The 22018-nt window shown below is 40.9% G+C and overlaps 1 protein-coding gene across 2 annotated transcripts in view; it reads left to right on the plus strand.

The window, feature by feature from the left end:
* Positions 1 to 4787, plus strand: part of CYP19A2 (cytochrome P450 19A2) — a 43728-nt gene extending 38941 nt beyond the window's left edge. The window contains exons 7-10 of one of the 2 annotated variants that reach the window (XM_021083457.1): positions 79 to 193; positions 619 to 781; positions 3221 to 3462; positions 4484 to 4787. In XM_021083457.1, the coding sequence (XP_020939116.1) occupies positions 79 to 193; positions 619 to 781; positions 3221 to 3462; positions 4484 to 4732 (769 nt within the window). In that variant the 3' untranslated portion in view covers positions 4733 to 4787. 2 annotated transcript variants of the gene reach the window in all.

Consider the following 22018-nt stretch of genomic DNA (forward strand, 5'->3'; position numbering starts at 1 on the left):
AACAAATGGCAAATGTAGTCATCTATCTAGATGTCGTATCTGTGTACAGATAGATTATATTATCACTGCCTTTTGCAGGAAGGATTTGAAAGAGAACATGGAAATTCTGATAGAGAAAAAAAGATGCAGCATTATCACAGCAGAGAAACTGGAAGACTGCATGGATTTCGCCACTGAGTTGATTTTGGCCGAGGTATCCATAATTCCAACACAACATAGTGTATGACTGTTTATAGGTGTCTAACAATTCCATTCTGTTAATGGCTGCATGTCTCTGCTTTTAAGTATCTGCTCTGTTATTTCTACAAGGTCCAATGAAACAGCCCACTATTAGACACCCTGGTAGGACTGACCTTTAACAATGAAATTTCTCTGGGTCTGCTCAGTACAAAATATGAAAACGTGGACTCCAAAGACACTAAACAAACAAATATTTGGTTAAATTGTTTAGCTTTGAGGTAAGGATTGTTAATGAATAAGTCCATCGTTAATCCCAGGGAAAAATAATTTCTATGATTTCATTTTGATGACCTTGTTGATCCTTGAGTGCCACATGATCTCTCATTCTGAAACTCTCATTCACTTTTCAAATATTTCTCCCCCCTTTCAATTGTTCAGAAACGTGGCGAATTAACAAAGGAGAATGTGAACCAGTGCATATTGGAAATGCTGATTGCAGCACCAGACACCCTGTCTGTCACTGTGTTTTTCATGCTGTTTCTCATTGCAAAGCACCCCCAGGTTGAAGAGGCAATAGTGAAGGAAATCCAGACTGTTATTGGTAAGAATTTATCAAACAAATAATAGAGCTTAGAAAACAATTTCTTCTAAATATCAACTTCTGTGTCCTAAGAATTTTATGTCAAAATCTTCATTATAATCTGCCCAGAGAACAATAAAACAAGTCACTGTGTCACACTTTCATTATGCCAGACAGGTTAAAAAGATAATTCTTTCTGGGATTTTTTTTTAAAACTTATTTATTTATGTCCTTTTTTGTCTTTTAGGTCCTCACCCGCGGCATATGGAGGTTCCCAGGCTAGGGGTTGAATTGGAGCTACAGCTGCCGGCCACAGCCACAGCCACAGCCAGGCAGGATCTGAGCCACGTCTGCAACCTACACCAGAGCTCACGCCAATGCCAGGAACTTAACCCACTGAGTGAGGTCAGGGATTGAAACCGCATCCTCATGGATGCTAGTTGAGTTCGTTAACCACTAAGCCAATGACAGGAACTCCATCTTTCTGGGTTTTCCTAATTGTACAATAATACATACTCAGTAAAAAAATCCAAACAACACAGAGATGTATAAAGCAGAAAATAGTATCACCTGATCCCTTTCACTCTCCTCCTGAGCCTCATCCCATTCCCCAGGGGGAATCACCATTAATACTCTGCCATGTATTTAAGACCTTTAACATGTATATATGGTTTTATTTGTGTGTGTTTTAAAAACATGGGATCTTTCACAAGACTTTGCTACTTGATCAGTGACAAAAGGTTTTTGAGGGTCCACCCAGGGGAATGTTTATCCTTTACTGCAGGGTTTCTGGGTTTCAAGCCGCCCGTTCTAAGTGAACTTCCAGCTGGCAGCAGAGGGAGGGGAAAAGGGAAAAGACAGCAGAACAGCGTCTCCCTCTCCCCCTGCCCAGTTCACGGGTGCTGGCCTCATGCTCCCCACTCCCCCTCCTTGGCAGGGGAGCCCCAAGGCCCTGCTCAGCTCTTCCCAGCTCCACCTCTTCCCTGCTCTGCCTCTGCTTCAGCATCATTCTGCCCTCTGCTTCTGAGATCTCCACCCTTCCAGGGACACACTGCCACATTCCAAAGTCAGAACTGCCTCCTGGGAGTAAACAGAATGCCTTATTTGCAATGTGCTTCACATAAGTCATCTTTTTAGGGTCACATTTCAGACACTTGTGAAGAGATATCAGTAACGATACAGACTTATTTCTTGACTATACAGAATCCCTGTGAAACAACCTATTTTGCTGTAGAAAGGCACCATCTTTTAGAAACCATTTGAGTGCTGCTTAAAATAGTTGACAATAAGGGGAAATTTCATTTAAGGGTTAAATATGTGAAGGAAGGGGTATGGAGACATAGCTACAGGTCCATCCAGGGAAATGACTATCATTTATGACGGTATGTCTGGGTTTCAAGCAGCGGCCAAGACTGCACAAGAAGGGTTCTGGGCCAGGAGAAGGACACCACAGCATACAAGCCAGTGTCAGCCCTGCACTGCCAGGGCTTTCAGTCTTGTGAGGAAAAGAGAACTCAACGTACAAGCTCACTGGACTGAGAAAGAGAGTTATAAGATGTTGCAGAACAGGCAACAAGGGGGAAATTGCTCGAGACCACAGCTTTTAATACATTTTCCTTGAGAAATCGAAAGTGCTTGTACCCATGATGTCCCCTTGACGCTTCAACAGACCACTCCAAAGATAAAACTGGTACATGTGTACCTGTTCCATCTAGATTCGCATGCCTGGTAAGTCCTTCCTAGGGAATGCCTTTGGTCAGGCCAAGCTGAGACAGTGGGAATGCCTGTCAATCCCCTGCTCACCCTGAGCTGATCAGAGGTGGCCCTTTTGCTGTGGTGGGAAGAAGGGTTCTTGCCATTCCACCATATCAGGCTGTTTTTGATGAGATGGGGAAGAGGGATCAACAGTGAAATTTTCTGACAGATGACTACACAGGCTACCAGAAGAGAAGGATTCTTTGAACTTGGTTAAACTCACCATCTCACCCTGACTAAAGAAGGAATGAATGTCTTCTAGAATGTAGAGCAGGGGACAAAACTCAAGCAGCACAGAGGCCAGGCAGATCAAAGTGTGAAGCAGACTGGGTAGGTCTACTTGCTGCTGCAGAGAAGATATCCCTCTAAAGGGCTCATCAGCCACTCAACTTCTGCCCACTGTTGCCACATGGGGGTGTGGGTCCAGTGTTACCTGGTTTCTTGGATTTTTCTAGAAATCCCAACATTTTTAGGATATCCCCCCAGATGTTAAGATAATTACCTTCAAATCTGAATATTTATAAGACACTCTGTGCACTGAACATAGCATATTTGGCCCAGGTACTGGTTTACATTAGAATTACAGAAATAAGTTTTTTCAAACCAAGACTGAACTAACCTTTACCTATACTGATCTGAAACTAGGACTTTTATGCCCATCACATATAGAAAATAACATGCCCCCCTTTTCATCTGCTCTGACAGGTGAAAGAGACATAAGGAATGATGACATGCAAAAACTCAAAGTGGTGGAAAACTTTATTTATGAGAGCATGAGGTACCAGCCTGTCGTGGACCTCGTCATGCGAAAAGCCTTAGAGGATGATGTCATCGATGGCTACCCGGTGAAAAAGGGAACCAACATTATCCTGAATATTGGAAGAATGCATAGACTCGAGTTTTTCCCCAAGCCCAATGAATTTACTCTTGAGAACTTTGCCAAGAATGTAAGAGCCCTTCCTTAAAACCATGTGCCACTCTTGAAAATGTCAACTGTTAGATCCTTTCTGTTTCTGTGTCTGCCCCATGCACATTTCATTCTGTTTACTCCTTCCCTTCCCACCTCACCAGGAGAACACAGGTCCCCTAGACTGGAACGTGGCCACCATGGCTGTCCTCAAGCCAAGGAGGCTGGATCCCCAGCTCTGGGAAATGTCCTCATGGAGACCACACAATAGGTCAAAATGTGAAAAATCCAGGCCCTTAATTTGTCTAAAATGAGGCAAATTTTGTTTAACCAACCAACCAACCAACCCCCTTTTTCCATTTCAACTTAGGAGTCTGTCACATGCAGATTCACTTGCAGCATCATCTAGGCCAAGGAAATCCACTTCTGCTTCAGACAGAAATCAAATGAGGCAAAAAGCTTTGGTTGTTGACGTCTGCCTTTGGTTCCCCAAGTGGCCCCACAAGCACTGAGCCTCAGTCTAACAGGACTCGGTTACTGGAAGAGGCTCAGCTTATTCTTTTTCTTAACTGAACTGTACTGGAGATTGTCTCCATTATGTCAAATTTTAAGCAATGATCTTTTTCACCTGAGTATCTAGATAGTCCCTTCTGCGCCCATTTTTTGAGTTGCATATGGGGAAGAGACGTGATCTTAATTAAATCAGTTCTCTCATTCTGTTTCTATATAAGCAACCCATGCCATGAGGGCAATTAGCCGAAAAATAAAAAAAAAAAAAAGAAGAAGAAGAAGAAGAAGAAAAAGCCATGGCCATCCCACACAGAGCCAGCTGAGTATTTTACATGAAAAACAAAACTGGGGACTTTTTGAGGTTCTGTCTATATCACAAAGGGTGAATCACACTGGATGGAGAAAGAGACTTACCTGAGTTAACAGCCATGCTTCTTCATGAAGGAGCAATATGGCCAAGTTGTTGAAACCAACCATTCCATCTGACACTGTTTTCAGGGTGAATCAAACAGCCTTTACTACTATGGCTAATTGTCTGACTATTTTCCTAGGTTCCTTACAGGTACTTCCAGCCATTTGGCTTTGGGCCCCGGGCCTGTGCGGGAAAGTATATCGCCATGGTCATGATGAAGGTCACTCTGGTCATACTTCTGAGACGCTTCCAAGTGCAGACACCGCAAGACCGGTGTGTTGAAAAGATGCAGAAGAAAAATGATTTATCCTTGCACCCGGATGAGACCAGCGGCCTGCTGGAAATGATTTTCATCCCAAGAAATTCAGACAAGAGCCTCGAGCACTAAAGAGGTTTGGTCAGTCCCTGCCCTGGACCAGTTCTCAACAATATTTCACATGGAAACCACCCATCTTTGCTAGCTAGTCCTCCTCACATGAACATTCTGTGGCCTGTGGTGTTTTATCAGCTTACCTCCCAAGGGTTGTCAGCAAGGTGGGAGACACTGGTCATCTGAGCTTATCCAAACCAGAAACCAAACTTCAAGACAAAATACAGAGGCCAAAAGTTTGTGCAGGAAACTGAAGCCCTAAAGTTCCAATTACATAAAACATGTTTTGGAAAAGACAAGCCACCAGCAAATCTCATGCCCAACTCCATACTGTCCTTCCCTAAGTGTTTTTTTTTGTTGTTGTTGTTGTTTTTTTGTTGTTTTTTGCCATGTCATGAAAATTCCCAGGCCGAGAATCAAACCCACACCACAGCAGTGACAATACTGGATCCTTAACCAATAGGCCACTCTAATGGGAGTTTTTTAATGTCTGGGGCAGAAGCACTCAAGTCAGTTACAAAGGTCATAGCAACATCTGAGTACCTAAGCTAAACAAACCCACTCGTGTGAATAAAAGAGTTTTGATTTGGTGTTTAGTGGGCTTAGGGATGCAGCACTCATACCCTTGAAGAATTGCTTACAAATTCAGCATCTGATTTTCCCTTTGAATTATATTAAATTAATTCTTCTTTATTCACATGTGATTTCTCTGCAGCAGAAGTTAAATGAAAGACTATCCTTTCCCAGTCTCTCAATTTATGCCTCAGCCAGACCATGTATTTGCTGTAGGAAAAAAAATTCACACAATGTGTTTCAAATTTAAATAAAATTCTTTCTTATGTCTGCAATTGTTGCTTTGCTCCAGGAATGCACTAGCCAAGAGAATACTTTAGGTAAAAGCATCTGTGAACTCTTACCACAGCTCCAATGATTTGGAGGAGGGAAATCTCAGAATCTTTATCTAATTCTACAACCCAGTGAGCTCAAAATTCTAAGGAGTGCTCCTCATATGCCATTATCCTTCTCCATCAACACTCCCCCTTCACTTTCCATGACCTCAAGAACAACAGATCAGTAGGGAACATGGCCAGGGTGGACCCCTGCAATCACTTTTTTATTCTATTGCAGATTTAACACTTACCTGAGAGATTTGATAGTTTTCTAGTTTATCTGATCACTACATGTAGCCATGGATAAAATTTATACCTTGGAATTAGATCTAGAGAGGGAATCAAATAGACAACTGAACATTCCAAAATCTACTTTCCTTGGGAATGTGTCTACTAAAAGCCACTTAAAAACTGAAGAATTAAACTCTATTAAAAACATGTACAAGTTCCTCTTGTGGCTCAGTGGTTAATGAATCTGACTAGGAACCATGAGGTTTCGGGTTCGATCCCTGGCTTCGCTCAGTGGGTTAAGGATCCGGCATTACTGTGAGCTGTGGCAGAGGTCACAGATGCGGCTTGGACCCTGCATTGCTGTGGCTGTGGTGTAGGCCACCAGCTACAGCTCCAATTAGACCTCTAGCCTCGGAACCTCCATATGCCACAGATGCAGCCTAGAAAAGACAAAAACAAAAACAAACAAACAAACAAAAAAACCATAATGTTTGCCATTATGTCAACTTGAATATTCTTCTCATCCTACTATTTGACAATAGGACAACAGCTGAGTGCAAAATGAGTGTAAACCCACACACCTATAGTCAATAAATCTTCAACAAAAGAGGCAAGAATATAAAATAGGAAAAAGACAGTCTCCTCAGCAAGTGGTTGGGAACATTGGACAGCCACATGTAAATCAATAAATTTAGAACACACTCTCACATCATACACAGAAATACACTCAAAGTGGCTTAAAGAGTTAATACATCATGACACTATAAATCTCCTAGACGAGAACATAGGCAAAATATTCTCTGACATAAATTGTACAAATGTTTTCTTTTTTCTTTTCTTTTTTTTTTTCTTTTGCTTTTTAGGGCTGCACCTGTGACATCAGGAGGTTCCCAGGCTAGGGGCTGAATTGGTTGCACAGCCAGAGCAACAAAGGATCTGAGCCACATCTGCAACCTATGCCTACACCACAGCTCACAGCAACACCAGATCCTTAACCCATGGAGCAAGGCCAGGGATTGAACCTGTAACCTCATGGTTACTAGTCAGATTTGTTTCTGCTGCACCACAACGGGAACTCCCAAATGTTTTCCAGGTCAGTCTCCCCAAGGCAAGAGAAATAAAAACAAAAATAAATAACTGGGACCTAATCAAATTTACAACTTTTTCCACAGCAAAGGGAACCATAAACAAAACAAAAGACCACCTATACAGAGCAAATATTTGCAAATGATGCAACCAAAAAGGTTTAATTGCCAAAATACCTCATACAACTCAACAACACAAAAAACAAACAACCCAATCAAAAAATGGGCAGAAGACCTAAGTAGACATTTCTCTAAAGACATACAGATGGCCAATAGGCACATGAAAAGACATTCAATACCACAAAGTATTAGAGAAATGCAAATCAAAACTACAATGAAGTACTACTACCTCACACAGATTGGAATGGCCTACTCTGCTGCTGGGAACATAAACTGGTACAACCAATATGGAAAACAGTATGGAGGTTCCCCAGAAAATTCAATATAGAACTACTATATAATCTAGATATACCACTTCTGGGCATATGTCCAGACAAAACTATAATTCAAAAAGATACACGCACCCCTATGTTCACAGCAGCACAATTCACAATAGCCACAACTTGGAAAGAACCTAAATGTCCATTGACAGATGAACCAACTAAGAAGATGTGGTACACATATACAATGGAAAACTCAGCCATTTTAAAAAGAATGAAACAATGCTACTCATAGCAACATGGTTGCAACTAGAGATTATCATACTAAGTAAGCCAAAGAGAGAAAAACAAATTCCATATGATACCGCTTACAAATGGAATCTAAAACACAACACAAATGAACCTATCTACAAGACAAAAACAGACTCACAGATATAGAGAACACACTTGTGGTTGCCAAGGGGGAAAAGGGTAAGGGAGGAAGGATTGGGAGTTTGGGATTAGCAGAGGCAAATTATTTTTTATAAGACTTTTATTTTTTCCATTATAGTTGATTTATGGTGTTCTGTCAATTTCTACTGTTCAGCAAAATGACCCAGTCATACACTTATATATTCTTTTTCTCATATTATTCTCCATCATGTTTCACCACAAGTGACTATGTATAGTTCCCTGGGCTATACAGCAAGATCTCATTGCTTCACCACAGGAAGCAAATTATATATAGATAAACAACAAAGTCCTACTATATAACTCAAGTAACTACATTCAATATCCTATGGCGAACCATAATGGAAAAGAATATATATAACTAAGTTAATTTACTATACAGCAGAAATTAACACATTATAAATCAACTATACCTCAACTTTAAAGAAAATTTTAACTAAAAAAATGAGCCAATGTTAACCATTTGTCATGCACTGGAAATGAAATACCATGTTTTTATACCACTAGTTTTATATTTTATATTTTGGTTGTGTATTCCCAAAGCAATCTACAGATTCAATGTAATCCCTATCAAATTACCCATGGCATTTTTCACAGAAGTAGAACAAACAAGCCAAAAAATTTTTTTGTCTTTTTAGGGCCACACTCACAGCATATGGAGGTTCCCAGGCTAGGGGTCGAATAGAAGCTGTTGCTGCCAGCCTATGCCAGAGCCACAGCAGCACCAGATCCAAGCCATGTCTACAACTTACACCACAGCTCACAGCAATGCCAGATCCTTAACCCACTGAGTGAGGCCAGGGATTGAACCCGCAACCTCATGGTTCCTTGTCGGATTAGTTTCCACTGCACCAAGACGGGAACTCCGCAATCCAAAAATTTATATGGAACCACAAAAGACCCAAAATTGCCAAAGCAATCCTGAGAAACAAAAACCAAGCAGGAAGCATAAATCTCCCAGACTTCAGGCAATAATACAAAGCCACAGTAATCAAGACAGTGTGGTACTGGTACAAAAATAGACATACCAATCAATGGAACAGAACAGAGAACCCAGAAATAAACCCACACAACTACAGTAATTAGTCTTAGACAAAGGGGGAAAGAATATAAAATGAGAAGAAGACAGTCTTTTCAGAAAGTGGTGCTGGGAAAACTGGACAGCCACATGCAAATCAATGAAACTGGAACACACCCTCACACCATACACAAAAATAAACCCAAAATGGCTTAAAGACTTAAATGTAAGACGAGATACCATCAAACTCCTAGAAAGGAATATAGGCAAAACATTCTCAGACATCAACCTTATAAATGTTTTCTTAGGTCAGTCTCGCAAGGCAACAGAAATAAAAACAAAAACAAACCAATGGGACCTAATCAAATTGACTAGCTTTTGTGCAGCAACAGAAACCATTAAAAAAAAAAAAAGACAACCTCTGGAAAGGGAGAAAATAATTTCTTGCAACTGACAAGAGCTTAATCTCTAAAATATACAAACAATTTATACAACTCAAAAGCAAAAAAGCCAACAACCCAAGTGAAAAATGGGCAAAAGACCTGAATAGACATTTCTCCAAAGAAAATACATAGATGGCCAACAAGCACATGAAAAAATGCTCAACATCACTGATTATTAGAGAAATGCAAATCAAAACTACAATTGAGGTACCACCTCACACTAGTCAGAATGGCCATCATTAATAAGTCCACAAATAACAAATGATGGAGAGGGTGTGGAAAAAGGGAACCCTCCTGCACTGTTGGTGGGAATGTAAATTGGTACAACCACTATGGAAAACAGTATGGAGGTACCTAAGAAAACCAAATATAGAACTACCACATGACACAGCAATCCCACTCATGGGCATATATCCGGACAAAACTTTCCTTGAAAAAGACACAGCACCCATATGTTCACTGTAGCACTATTGAGAATATCCAAGACATGGAAACAACCCAAATGTCCATCAACAGATGAATGGATTAGGAAGATGTGGTGTATATACACAGTGGGATACTACTCAGCCGTAAAAAGAATAAAATAATGCCATTTGCAGCAACATGGATGGAACTAGAGACTCTCATACTAAGTGAAGTAAGTCAGAAAGAGAAAGAAATATATGATATCATTTATATCTGGAATCTAATACATGGCACAGATGAACCTTTCCACGGAAAAGAAAATCATGGACACAGAGAACAGACTTGTAGTCGGAGGGGGAGGGGAAGGGAGTGGGATGGACTGGGAATTTGGGGTTAATAAATATAACTTATTGCCTTTGGAGTGGATTAGCAATGAAATCCTGCTGCATAGCACTGGGAACTATATCTAGTCACTTATGATGGAGCATGATAATGTGAGAAAAAAGAATGTATACATGTATGTGTGACTGGGTCACCTTGCTATGCAGCAGAAAATTGACAGAACACTGTAAATAGCTATAATGGAAAAAAATGGAAATCATTATAAAATTAAAAATAAAAAAATAAAATCAATAGGTAACAAGGACCTATTGTACAGCACTGGGAAATCTACTTAGTAATATATAATGACCTATATTGGAAAAGAATCTGAAAAAGAATAAATATATGTATACATATTAAAAAAAAAGAGCCAGCATCACTACTCTTGCACTTTGGGACCATAATTAAGCCAAATAAGGGTGACTTGAACACAGCACCAGGATACCTTAACAGTGGATCTGATACCTGAGGCAGCTACTAAGTGACTAACCATTGGAACCAGCTGGACAAAGGAGTGTTTCACGTCCTGGGCAGGGCCGAGCAAGACAATGTAAGGTCTCATCAAACAGTTAGAATGATGCACAATTTTAAACCTATGAATTATTTGCTTCTGGAACTATTCATCTAATATTTTCAGAGTGCAGTTGACTGGAGGGTCAAACTGAAACTGAGGAATGTGCAACCTCTGACAATAGGCACTACTGTACCTTGTAATTTTATTTTAACATGGGCTTCAACCATGTTTAAATCTTTAATGGCATTTGAGTCTTTATTTTAGATGGGCCACTGAAAGCAATGGTGGTTCAAAGTGTGCCATGAACACAAAATTTGGAGGATCATTGGCTCCGATGGAACCTAATAGCAGTGGTATTTGTCAATCATAGACCAACACATTTATTTTCAGATCTCTTCAAAATTGTTCTCTGAATACAATTTGAAAAATGTTTAGAAAAGTGAAGGCATCATTAGGACAATGCAATCCTAAGCTCATTATAGAGATTCTGGGTGTATTGAAAAAATGGTCTCAATCTTTTAAATCACACCTTTTTCCCCTGAAGGAGGAACTTCGTACTACCTATTCCTTGATGTCGTCAGGATTTTTCCTAACAAGAGAATAATTATGAGGTCAGATTACTAATGTACCTAACTTTTACTTTTCAATCGAGTAAGATGTCATTAGCTGTGTAACAGAAACCAAAACAAAAATGATAACATTCAGTTAATAGGATTCAAAGCTGAAAAGAACCATAAGACTAGGAGGATAGGGGCTAAGTTGGCCACTGTCAAGTCCAGCCCTGTCCCCCAAGAGCCAGTTCCTATTCTCTACCATTTCTGCATGTTTTTCTCACTACTGTGATGAAATAAAATTTGTATTTTAAGGCAGGACAAGAAAAATAAATCATGAAATTCTCTTGGTGTGTTTATTTGGGCTTCCTCCCTCCCTCGTGTGCAGTAGTGGGCCTCTGCATTACACATTAACCAGAGCTCCTCAAAGATGGGAGTGCCTACTAGACCGTAAAGATCAATATTTTTCTTTCTTCCGGTGTTAGCAATGTAACTTCTTGAAGAATAGTGTTCTTGGAGTTCCCTGGTGGTGCAGCAGGTTAAGGATCCAGCATTGTCACTGATGTGGTTCAAGTCACAGCTGTGGCACCAGTTCCATCCCTGGCCCAGGAACTGCCACATGCTGCAGGCACAGCCAAAAATAAAAAATAAAAAAGAACGCTCTTCTTTCCCAGCTTTGTAGTAGGTCATGACTCCCTGCTTCCTTTGTATGTGCTTACCTGTCCTGTGTATCCTTGGTGAACTTTACATAAAATATCGGTATGTCATTTTGATGTACAATCTTTTCTCTCAAAAATGTATATGACTGTACCTTCGACTTCGAACAGGTGGAACAGTTCTCAGAGCTTTCAGAGAATCTACTTTCCAGGTTATAATCCTCAATTTGGCTCAAATAAAATTTGCTTTGTTTCTTCTTGATAGTTAATTGAATTTTTGTAGACAGCTACAATATGGATTCAGTTTTACAGTAAGAATAGTAGAGTTTTACAAAAATATAACAAAGTCCCTCTGCTTTTTATTATGTAGTATCAAGAATACATTTGAGTTTAAAGTAGAAAAATAATACTTCTGTGATGCTGAGAAATTAAGTACAATTCCTTTTGAGCACCATGGATGTCAGCATACACAAACATCTTTAATGAAACTAAATGTGGTGTTGACAAATAAAGTGCTATGAAATTTCTTGTTTTGCTCCTTGTGGAAATTCCTTTAAAAGTACAATCTCTATTGTAATTATGAACATTAGTTTCATCTCCGGAGAATCTAAAAGTAAGAATTTACAAACAGGGTTGCTGATGAAACTTGTCTCATTGAAGAGAGTAGAGACTGGTTTGAACTTTTTCATTTCACTTTCTAATATTTTATTTTTATTATATTATTTAAAATATCAGTCCATGAGGGGTTGAAAATTAAGAGAAAAAAAAATTTTTTTAAGGCCACACCTGCAGCACATGAAAGTTCCCCGGCTAGGGGTTGAATTGCAGCTATAGGCTCTGGCCTGCCCCACAGCTACAGCAATGCTGGATCCAACCCACATCTGCAACCTACACCACACCTTGCGGCAACGCCAGATCCTTAACCCACTGAGCGAGGCCAGGGATTGAACCTGCATCCTCACAGAGACTATGTCATGTTCTTAATCCACTGAGTCACAATGGGAACTCCCAAGAAAAATAATTTTTCCTTTAGCACAGAAACCCTACTTTAGGCTCTACCTGGGATCTGAATAAATGTGAAGCTGTGTGTGTACTCAGTAAAACAAAAATAAAAATTCGTTGGACACTCCTGTTGCCCCGGATAACCTCATAAACATGAGGTCATGTTCACAGAAGTAGCCATAGCCAGCCAGTTCTGACTCCCACCCTTGCAGGCACAGGAAATTCAGCCCCACATTTCTCTCAGGGACCTCTCAGCTGCCCAGGGATCCATCACTGGATCATACCTTCATGTGCTTCATCAGATTCCTTGGCCCCAGCTTTTCCTGGGAACCTCGACTATTTGCTCAAATGGAAAGTGCTTGCAGCCAGCCATCCCCTCATTTCTTAATACCTCTGGCTGCCTCAGCTCCCTGGAGGTCGAGGGCCTGCTGCTAGCTCCTTCTCCATCATGCCTGACAATCCTGGAGTCTTGACAGCTCTGCACCTTGGTCCCACCCAACCCAACCCACAGGGCTCTGGCCCTTCTCACTGCTTCTGAATTCCCTGAAGCACCAAGCTTAGGGTTTGGAGCCTGGCTTCCCACAAACAAGAAGGGGCTGGAGGGGATCAGTGACCAAACCAGAAGTAGAGGGGTGAGACAGGAGACAAGATGGGGCTGGCAAGCAAGTTCCTCTACCTCCTTCCCTACAAAGTCCTGATACGTGGCAGGGTGTTGTCAAAAGATTTTCCCACACACCTTATTTTTATTCTTCACTATACCTGTGTGATAAGTATTACCATCCCCATCTTATAAATGAGTAAACTGAAGTTCAGGGAAGATGATATTCATCCTAAGCCTGAATCAAAATTTGTTACATACAGGTAATGAGTAGTCAGTCCATCAGGACAGGTCAGGCCCAAATGAATCTAGGATCTGCACCAGGAGGCCTCAGTAAGGGACATCCAGGCATACATAATAAATTCAGGTGTGAAATAATTCCAGAAGAAGGTGTTTATATAATGAAAAGGTGTGAGTAGGCCCATCTTCACTGAGATCATCTTCCTCCGGGATTAATTACCAATGTGTGGTACTCTTCAAGCCTTGCACATTTTTTTCTTTTCTTTTTATGGCACACGTGGCACATGGAAGTTTTCTGTCTGGGGGTCAAATTGGAGCTGCAGCTGCTGGCCTACACCTCAGTCATAGCAACACAAGATCCAAGCTGGATCCATGACCTATGCCACAGCTTGCAGTAATGTTGGATCCTTAACCCACTGAGCAAGGCAAGGGATCCAACCCACATCCTCACAGACAACATGGCAGGTTCTTAGCCCACTGGGCCACAACATGAACTCCAAACCTTGCACATTTTTGATAGGGCAAGCCCTGGGCTTGGCTTGGCGTGGATGACCTGGCCCTGGGTCCTCATCCAGCTGACTGGTTTTAAAACACTTGCTTCAAAGTATTTTTGTTGTTGTTGTTGTTGGCTGTATGACTGGAGACTTTGTAGCTCTCTCAATCTCAATTCCCTTAAACAAATGTGGGTGAGAAAAATGCCTTCCTTGCAGAGTTTTTCCATGACTCACAGAATATTTGGTAAACTACCACATCATGCAAAGATTTGTTATTACCTCACACTCCATCTCCAGTGTCCAACAAAACCTCATATAAACTGTTGGTTTCTGCTGCTTCCCTCTTTCTACATCCTGAGTTTGGTCTCCCAGGGGATTGAAGGCAAGCAGGCCTAAATCCCAAGAAGTGCAGCCCAGTTTATTTTATGAACCACAAGATGCCCAGTCTTGGTTCTTGTAAGCCTGGAGAACTCATACAAAAGTTTTGAGGCTGTGTTCAGGCCTGGTACAGAACAAGTCGTCCAGCTACGGGAGGATGCATGTCAGAAGCTCAGAGAGTGAATTGGGGCTATGGATGAGGGACTGAGAACCTGAGGTCCGAGAAGGAGACCTAATGAGGGTAAGTCTCTAAAGGGCTTCCAGGTGGAAGTTTAGGACTGAAGGGCCATTAAAGTCATATAATCTAGTGTCTCATTTTGCAAACAAAAGGTAAAACAGATCCACAGAGGGTATCTGCTGTTCTGGTAGGTGGCCCTCCTAGGACTAGAACCCAGGTCTCCTGATTTCTGTTTCAATGCTTTTTAAAATTGGTCTTTAGCTCCTCTACACTGCCTCCAGCCTGTGTCAAGATTTTCCAGGACAGCAACCAATTTAAACAGTCTCTGAGATATTTCTATTTGTCAGAGCACAGGTCCCAGTCTAAGGTTCAGGTAATACACTACACTCTCAATCAGGAGAAGAGCCAAGCAGTGAGCCCAGGTCTCATCCATGCTCCTTGAAGATGCTCTTGCAACAAGTTGGGAGAAGACCCTGCTATCCTCACTTCTGCCAGTAGGGGACACACATGGAGGAAGTTTATCAGCTATAAAGTCTGGCAGCTGCCAGCAGAGGGGAGGGCAGCCCACCTTGGTTTCCAGCCAGGGACCAGCAGGAAAAAGCCAGTCTGACTGCTTTTACTGTCTAGTAAAATGAAAATACTCACAGATTTCATTTGCTCTACCATTTCAGATTCCTTAGTGAGGAAGCTGGCTGGCTCCAGACAGGGCACTTGAATTTAAATCATCACCAGGCAGTACAAGACATGTAACACTGGGGAAGTTATTCGGATATTTGGTTTCCACATCTGAAAGTGAAGGGAGCCTCTGTGCCCCCTGTGGGGTTGTTGAAGGGCATAGATTATCATTTGCTTGTCACATGGTTACGTATTCACTGTGTATTAGCCAGCAATTAATAGTGATTTTACTTGAATAATGTAGCCCTTTGGTAAATATTTATTGAGCACCTACTAGGCATAAGGCCCTGAACCAGGGGCTCGGCAAATAAAATAATGAACAAACAGTTCTTCATAAATATCACAATTATTATTTTTTATGTCTTTTGTATTTTATCTATTACTTTTTATTTTTATTTATCTATTTATTTATGTTGCTTTTTAGGGCTGTACCCATGGCATATGGAAGTTCCCAGGCTAGGGGTCGAATCGGAGCTACAGCTGCCAGCCTATGCCATAGCCCACAGTAACACCAGGTCCAAGCCATGTCTGCAACCTACACCACAGCTCCTGGCAACACCAAATCCTTAACCCACTGAAGGAGGCCAGGGATTGAACCTGCAACCTCATGGTTCTTAGTCGGATTCGTTTCCACTGTGCTGCAACAGGAACTCCCTATCTATTATCTTAATAACAGTAACTTTATAGTCTCCATTTTTTTTTGTTGTTGTCCTTGTTATGAGGAAGCTCAGCACCAAATTTGAAGGTCCAGATTGGTTGCTCTTTTGTCCCTTATGGCCGACAGATTTTTGTTCTTTTTGGTTGGTTTTTATATTCTACTCATAGTTTAATAAGTCATTGTATAAATCTTTGACCTCTCGTGTCCCTCCACAGCTATGGGCTATTGCCTTACTGACAGGAAGCACAGATCAGAGATTAGAGCACTTTGGGGAAAGAAGCACATTAGCCCAAAAGAAAAAAAAAATTACAGGTAAGGAAATGACTAATGGGGCCTGAGGGGAAGGGGGAGGGAGCAGAAACACCAAGAGTCAAAACAGCTCTGAGAAAAGACAGGATTGGTGCTCCATGGGAGAAAAAGAAATGTGTGTAAAAATAAAGTCCCTGCCCAGGGCACCTCCCAGTGGGAGCAGAGAAGATAAAAGGGGGGGTGGTGGAGGTGAACTTTAAAAAGCACACGTTAGAAGAGAAATGCTTTCTATCTATTTCTAGGGTGCAGGGGTTAGATAACTAGCAATAGTTTTCCCTTCAAAGAATAAAGAAGAGCAGGGAGCAGATATCACTGCCCAGGAGTGGAGAAACTTAACGAAGCACTGATGGGAGAAGTTCTTGGGGTCACTGTTCATTCAGCTGGTCTCAGGTCTCCCTTTGATTGTCAGCTGGCCTCAGTGCTGATATGCACACATCTCCCTGAACCAGGAGGGGAAAAAGGTGATGGTCACTACATGTGCTAAAAGTACAGCAGTGTTCCTTGGTCAGAGATTAACTGACCATAGGTGTCTGCATTTATTTCTGTGCTCTCTACTCTGTTTCATTGACCTATATGTCTGTTTTTGTGACAATACCAGACCATTTTGATTACTGTAGCTTTGTGGTATTGTCTGAAGTCTGGGAGAGTTATGCCCCCTGTTTTACTTTTTTTCTTCAGAATTGCTTTGGCAATTCTGAGTCTTTTATGGGTCCATATAAATTTTAGAGTTATTTGTTCTAATTCTGTGAAAAATGTCGCAGGTAATTTGACAGTATAGCATTAAATCTGTAGATTACTTTGGGTAGTACGGCCATTTTAATAACATCAATTCTTCTAATCCAAGAGCATGGGATATCATTGCATTTCTTTGAGTCATCTTCAATTTCTTTTATTAATGTTTTATAGTTCTCATCATGTAAGTCTTCACCTACTTGGGCAGGTTTCTTCTTAGGTTTTTTGGAGGGACCTTTGATGTCAATTTAAAAAGTATTATTATTTTTTTTTTTTCCTTTTCTGGGGCCACTTCCTGCAGCATATGGAAGTTCCCAGGTTAGGAGTCTAGTCGGAGCTGTAGCCACTGGCCTATGCCAGAGCCACAGCAACGCAGGATCTGAGCCAAGTCTGCAACCTACACCACAGCTCATGGCAATGCCAGATCCTTAACCCACTGAGCAGGGCCAGGGATTGAACCTGCAACCTCATGGTTCCTAGTCAGATTTGTTAACCACTGTGCCATGACAGGAACTCCTAGTTTGTTTGTTATTTTTAACATTCACTTTCTGATATTTCATTATTAGTATATAGAAATGCAATCAATTTCTGAATGTTAATCTTGTATGCTGCTACTTTGCTCGATTGTTTATGAGATCTAGTGGTTCTGGTTTTTGTTTTTTTGTAAACAGCTCTATTTAATCTGCACCTTCTGCCCCTCTCCAGCTTCTTTTCTTTTTTTGCTGCTTAGGGCCACAGTCATGGCATATGGATGTTCCCAGGCTAAGGGTGAAATCAGAGCTACAGCTGCCAGCCTATACCACACCCATAGCAATGTGGGATCTGAGCCACATCTGTGACCTACACCACAGCTCACAGCAACGCCAGATCCCCAGTCCAATGAGCAAGGCCTGGTATGGAACTCACATTTTCATGGATACCAGTCAGATTCGTTTCCACTGTTCCACAACGGGAACTCTTTCCAGCTGTGTCTTTGACATGTTTGTCTCTGTGCACTCTGGTCCAGCCAGAGGGCCTCCTGTTGTTCCTCAAAAATGCCAAGTACCCTCTTACCACAGGATAAGAGCTCCCTCTCAAGCACCTCTCTTCCCTTCATTCAGAATGTTCTTTCCCCAGACAGCTCACCTAACTTCAGGTTTTACACAAATGTCCTTTGCCTGAGGCCTTCCCTGACCACACAAAGTAACTTGCATCACCTCCTTTCCTAGTTCTCCAAAACCTTTTTCTCTTCTTTGATTTACTCTGTAAAACTTATCCCAATCTAACATTACTATGTATTTCACTTCAGAATGGATAAATAAGATGTGGTACTCAGAACACTTTTTGACATAAATCACAGGATTATCTTGTTGATCCACCTCCTAAGATAATGACAATAAAAACAAAAATAAACAAATGGGACTTAATTAAAGTTAAAAGCTTTTGCACAGCAAAGGAAACCATAAAAAAAAAAAAATGAAAAGACAACCCAGAGAAGGGGAGAAAATCTTTGCAAAGGCAATCGACAAGGGATTCATCTCCAAAATATACAAATATCTCATGGAGTTTTATATCAACAACAACAACAACAAAAATCAAAATATGGGCAGAAGATCTAAACAGACATTTCTCCAAAGAAGACAAGACAGATGGTCAAAAAGTACATGAAAAGATGCTCAACATCACTAATTATTAGAGAAATGCAAATCAAAACTACAATGAGGTATCACCTCATACCAGTTAGAATGGGCATCATCAAAAAGTCTACAAATAATAAATGCTGGAGAGGGTATGGAGAAAGGGAGTTCTTATCGTGGCTCAGCAGAAACAAATCTGACTAGTATCGATGAGGATACAGGTTAGATTCCTGGGCTTGCTCAGTGGGTTAGGATCCGGTGTTGCTGTGGCTGTGGTGTAGGCCAGCAGATATAGCTCCTATTCAATCCCTAGCCTGGGAACCTCCATATGCTGTGGATGCAGCTCTTAAAAAGACAAAAATAAAAAGCCCTAAATATAGAACTACCATATGATCCACCAATCCCACTCCTGGGCATATATCCACAGAAAACCATAATTTGAAAAGATACATGCACCCTGATATTCACTGCAATAGCTACTTAACAATAGCCAGGACATGGAAGCAACCAAAATGTCCACTGATGGAGGAATGGATAAAGAAGATGTGATGCGTGTATGCAATAGAATATTATTCAGCCATAAAAAATGAAATAGTGCCATTTGCAGCAACATGAATGGACCTGAGATTATCATGCTAAGTGCAATAAGTCAAAGTTAAATATCATATGATATCACTTATATGTAGAATCAAAAAATGATACAAAAGAACTTATTTAACAAACAGAAAAAAACAGATTTCAAAACTAATCTTAAGGTTACCACAGGTGTAACTATTCAGGGGAGGGAAGAATTGAGAGGTGATTAACAAGAACCTACTGTATGGCACAGGAAAATCTACTCAATAGCTTGTAATAACCTATATGGGAAAAAGAAGAATGGATATATTTACATGTATAACTGATTCACTTTGTTGTACACCTGAAACTAATACAACACTGTAAGCCAACTATATTCCAATAAAATTAAATTTAAAAAAAGAAAATGTGGTGTACATATATATATATACATACACAATAGAATACTAATCAGCCCTATAAAGAATGAAATAATGCCATTTGCAGCAACGTGGATAGACCTAGAGATTATCACACTAACTGAAGTTAAGTCAGAAAGAGAAAGACAAATACCACAAAATATATGTGGGATCTAAAATATGACACAAATGAACCTATCTATGAAACAGAAAGAGATTCAGGGACATAAAGAATAGACTTATGGTTGCCAAGGCCACAGGGGTGAGGGATGGAGAGAGAGGGAGTGAAAGACTGAGGCTGGCAAATGCAAACTATTATACATAGAATGGATAATCAGCGAGGTCTTACTGTATAACACAGGGAACTAGACCCAATATCCTACAATAAACCATAATGGAGGAGTTCCCACTATGGCACAATGGGATTGATGGCATCTCTGGAACACTGGGATACAGGTTTGATATCCAGTCTGACACTGTGGGTTAGGGATCCAGCACTGCTGCAGCTATAGCATAGGTTGCAACTGTGGCTCGGATCTGATCCCTGGCCTGGGAACTCCATATGTCATGGAGCAGGCAAAAAAGAAAAAAAAAAAAAACATTATATAGATCACTGAATCACTTTGCTGTGTAACAGAAATTAACATAACATTGTAAATCAACTACACCGCAGTAACTTTTTTTTTAGGGCCACACCTATAGCATATGAAAGTTGCCAGGCTAGGGTTGAATTGGAGCTGCAGCTGCCAGCCTACACCATAGCCACAGCAATGCCAGATCTGAGCCATGTCTGAAACCAACACCATAGCCCACAGCAATGGTGGATCTTTAACCCACTGAGTGAGGCCAGGGATTGAACCCACATTCTCATGGATACTAGTCAGGCTCATTACCGCTGAGCCACAACAGGAACTTCCCATACCATGTTTCTTAATCTGTTGCTTACATACATGCCTATACATTCACTCTGTGAAATTTTTTGAGCTGTGCATTTTTCTACAAAAAATTTATATTGGATTTCAATAAAAAGTAAAAATAACACAAGCAGATCCAGGGTTCTTGACACAGTGGGTCCCAGAGAGAGTAGGGGGCCATACTGCACCCACCCCAATGCCAAACAAGGTAGAAAGTGACCGGGGAGTGAGGCATGTCCACCAACTCCATAGCTGGCTTCTAACAGTGTCAGCCAACTTAACCTGTATCATGACTTGGTTGGATCAAAGAAACTAAGCAAAGAAACTAAGTAGTGCCATGATACCTTCGTTTCATGAATGCTGGCTTAGTGTAGCAGCAGAGCCAGATTCCCCAGGTCTGAATTTCAACTCCACTGCAGGACTCAGAAGCATGACCCTGGGTCAGTGACTTAAACACCGATGCCTCAGTTTCCATATCTGTAAAACACGAGTGGTAATACGACCAACTGCATTAAATTTGGATCCCTGTCTGGCACAGAGTAAGTAGTTAAGTAAGGGTTGTTCTGTTTTATCTATACCAGGCTATACTTTAATCCTCACACCCATTATAAGAGGTGGACTCAGGGAAGAAGTCATTTCAATGATACCACACACCTAGTAAAAGCAGAATGGAGATCCTAAGCTCAGATTTGTCTGGTTCCAAAACCCACAATCTAAGGCTTCCTGGCAAAGAGAGGGAAAATTCTCTCCTAGAAACCAGGAAATGGAAAAGATGACCCAAGAAAAATCATTCAAGTGAGAGGAAAAATATAAGACTTTGAAATAATCAAAGGAGATTACTGGATAGTCTTTCAATGGGATGCTGGAGTCTTCTCAAATTATCTGATTCTGTGGGGTCTCTGTGCTTTTCATTGCCGTTGAGTTATTTTACAACTCTGAAAACTGTTAATAAGGGATAGCAATGCAAACAATTCTTGTCTAAAGACATGCAAATAAATTCTGCAACTCTATAAAAAGAATAAAAACCAAGTTTCAAACCAATATGCAAAGATACTTCAACAATCCTTTACCCCATACAAACTTGTGGTCTTTTGACTTCTCCTTTGAACCAGCTACAGCATCCTATCAGTGCCCTCATTCAATCAGTAAGTTGGATAAAATCTTTTTTAAAAAAAGAGAAAATATATATAGAGAGAAATATAGATATTTGTCTTTTTAGGGCTGCACTCACGGCATATAGAGGTTTCCCAGGCTAGAGGTCAAATCAGAGCTATAGCCATGGGCCTATGCCACAGCCACAGTGACGTCAGATCTAAGCTGCATCTGCAACCTGCACTACAGCTCACGGCGGCAATGCTGGATCCTTAACACATTGATGGAGGCCAGGAATCAAACCTGTGTCCTCATGGTTGCTAGTCAGATTTGCTTCCGTCGAGCCACTATGGGAACGCCTAAAATCTTTGATAGGTGTTCATTTTATGTTTGCAAGGGAGTCATGATTTTTTATTTATTGTTTTAATCCTCTAACACAG

This window comes from Sus scrofa, chromosome 1 (assembly GCF_000003025.6).
Source record: "Sus scrofa isolate TJ Tabasco breed Duroc chromosome 1, Sscrofa11.1, whole genome shotgun sequence".
NCBI classification, from domain to species: Eukaryota; Metazoa; Chordata; class Mammalia; order Artiodactyla; family Suidae; genus Sus; species Sus scrofa.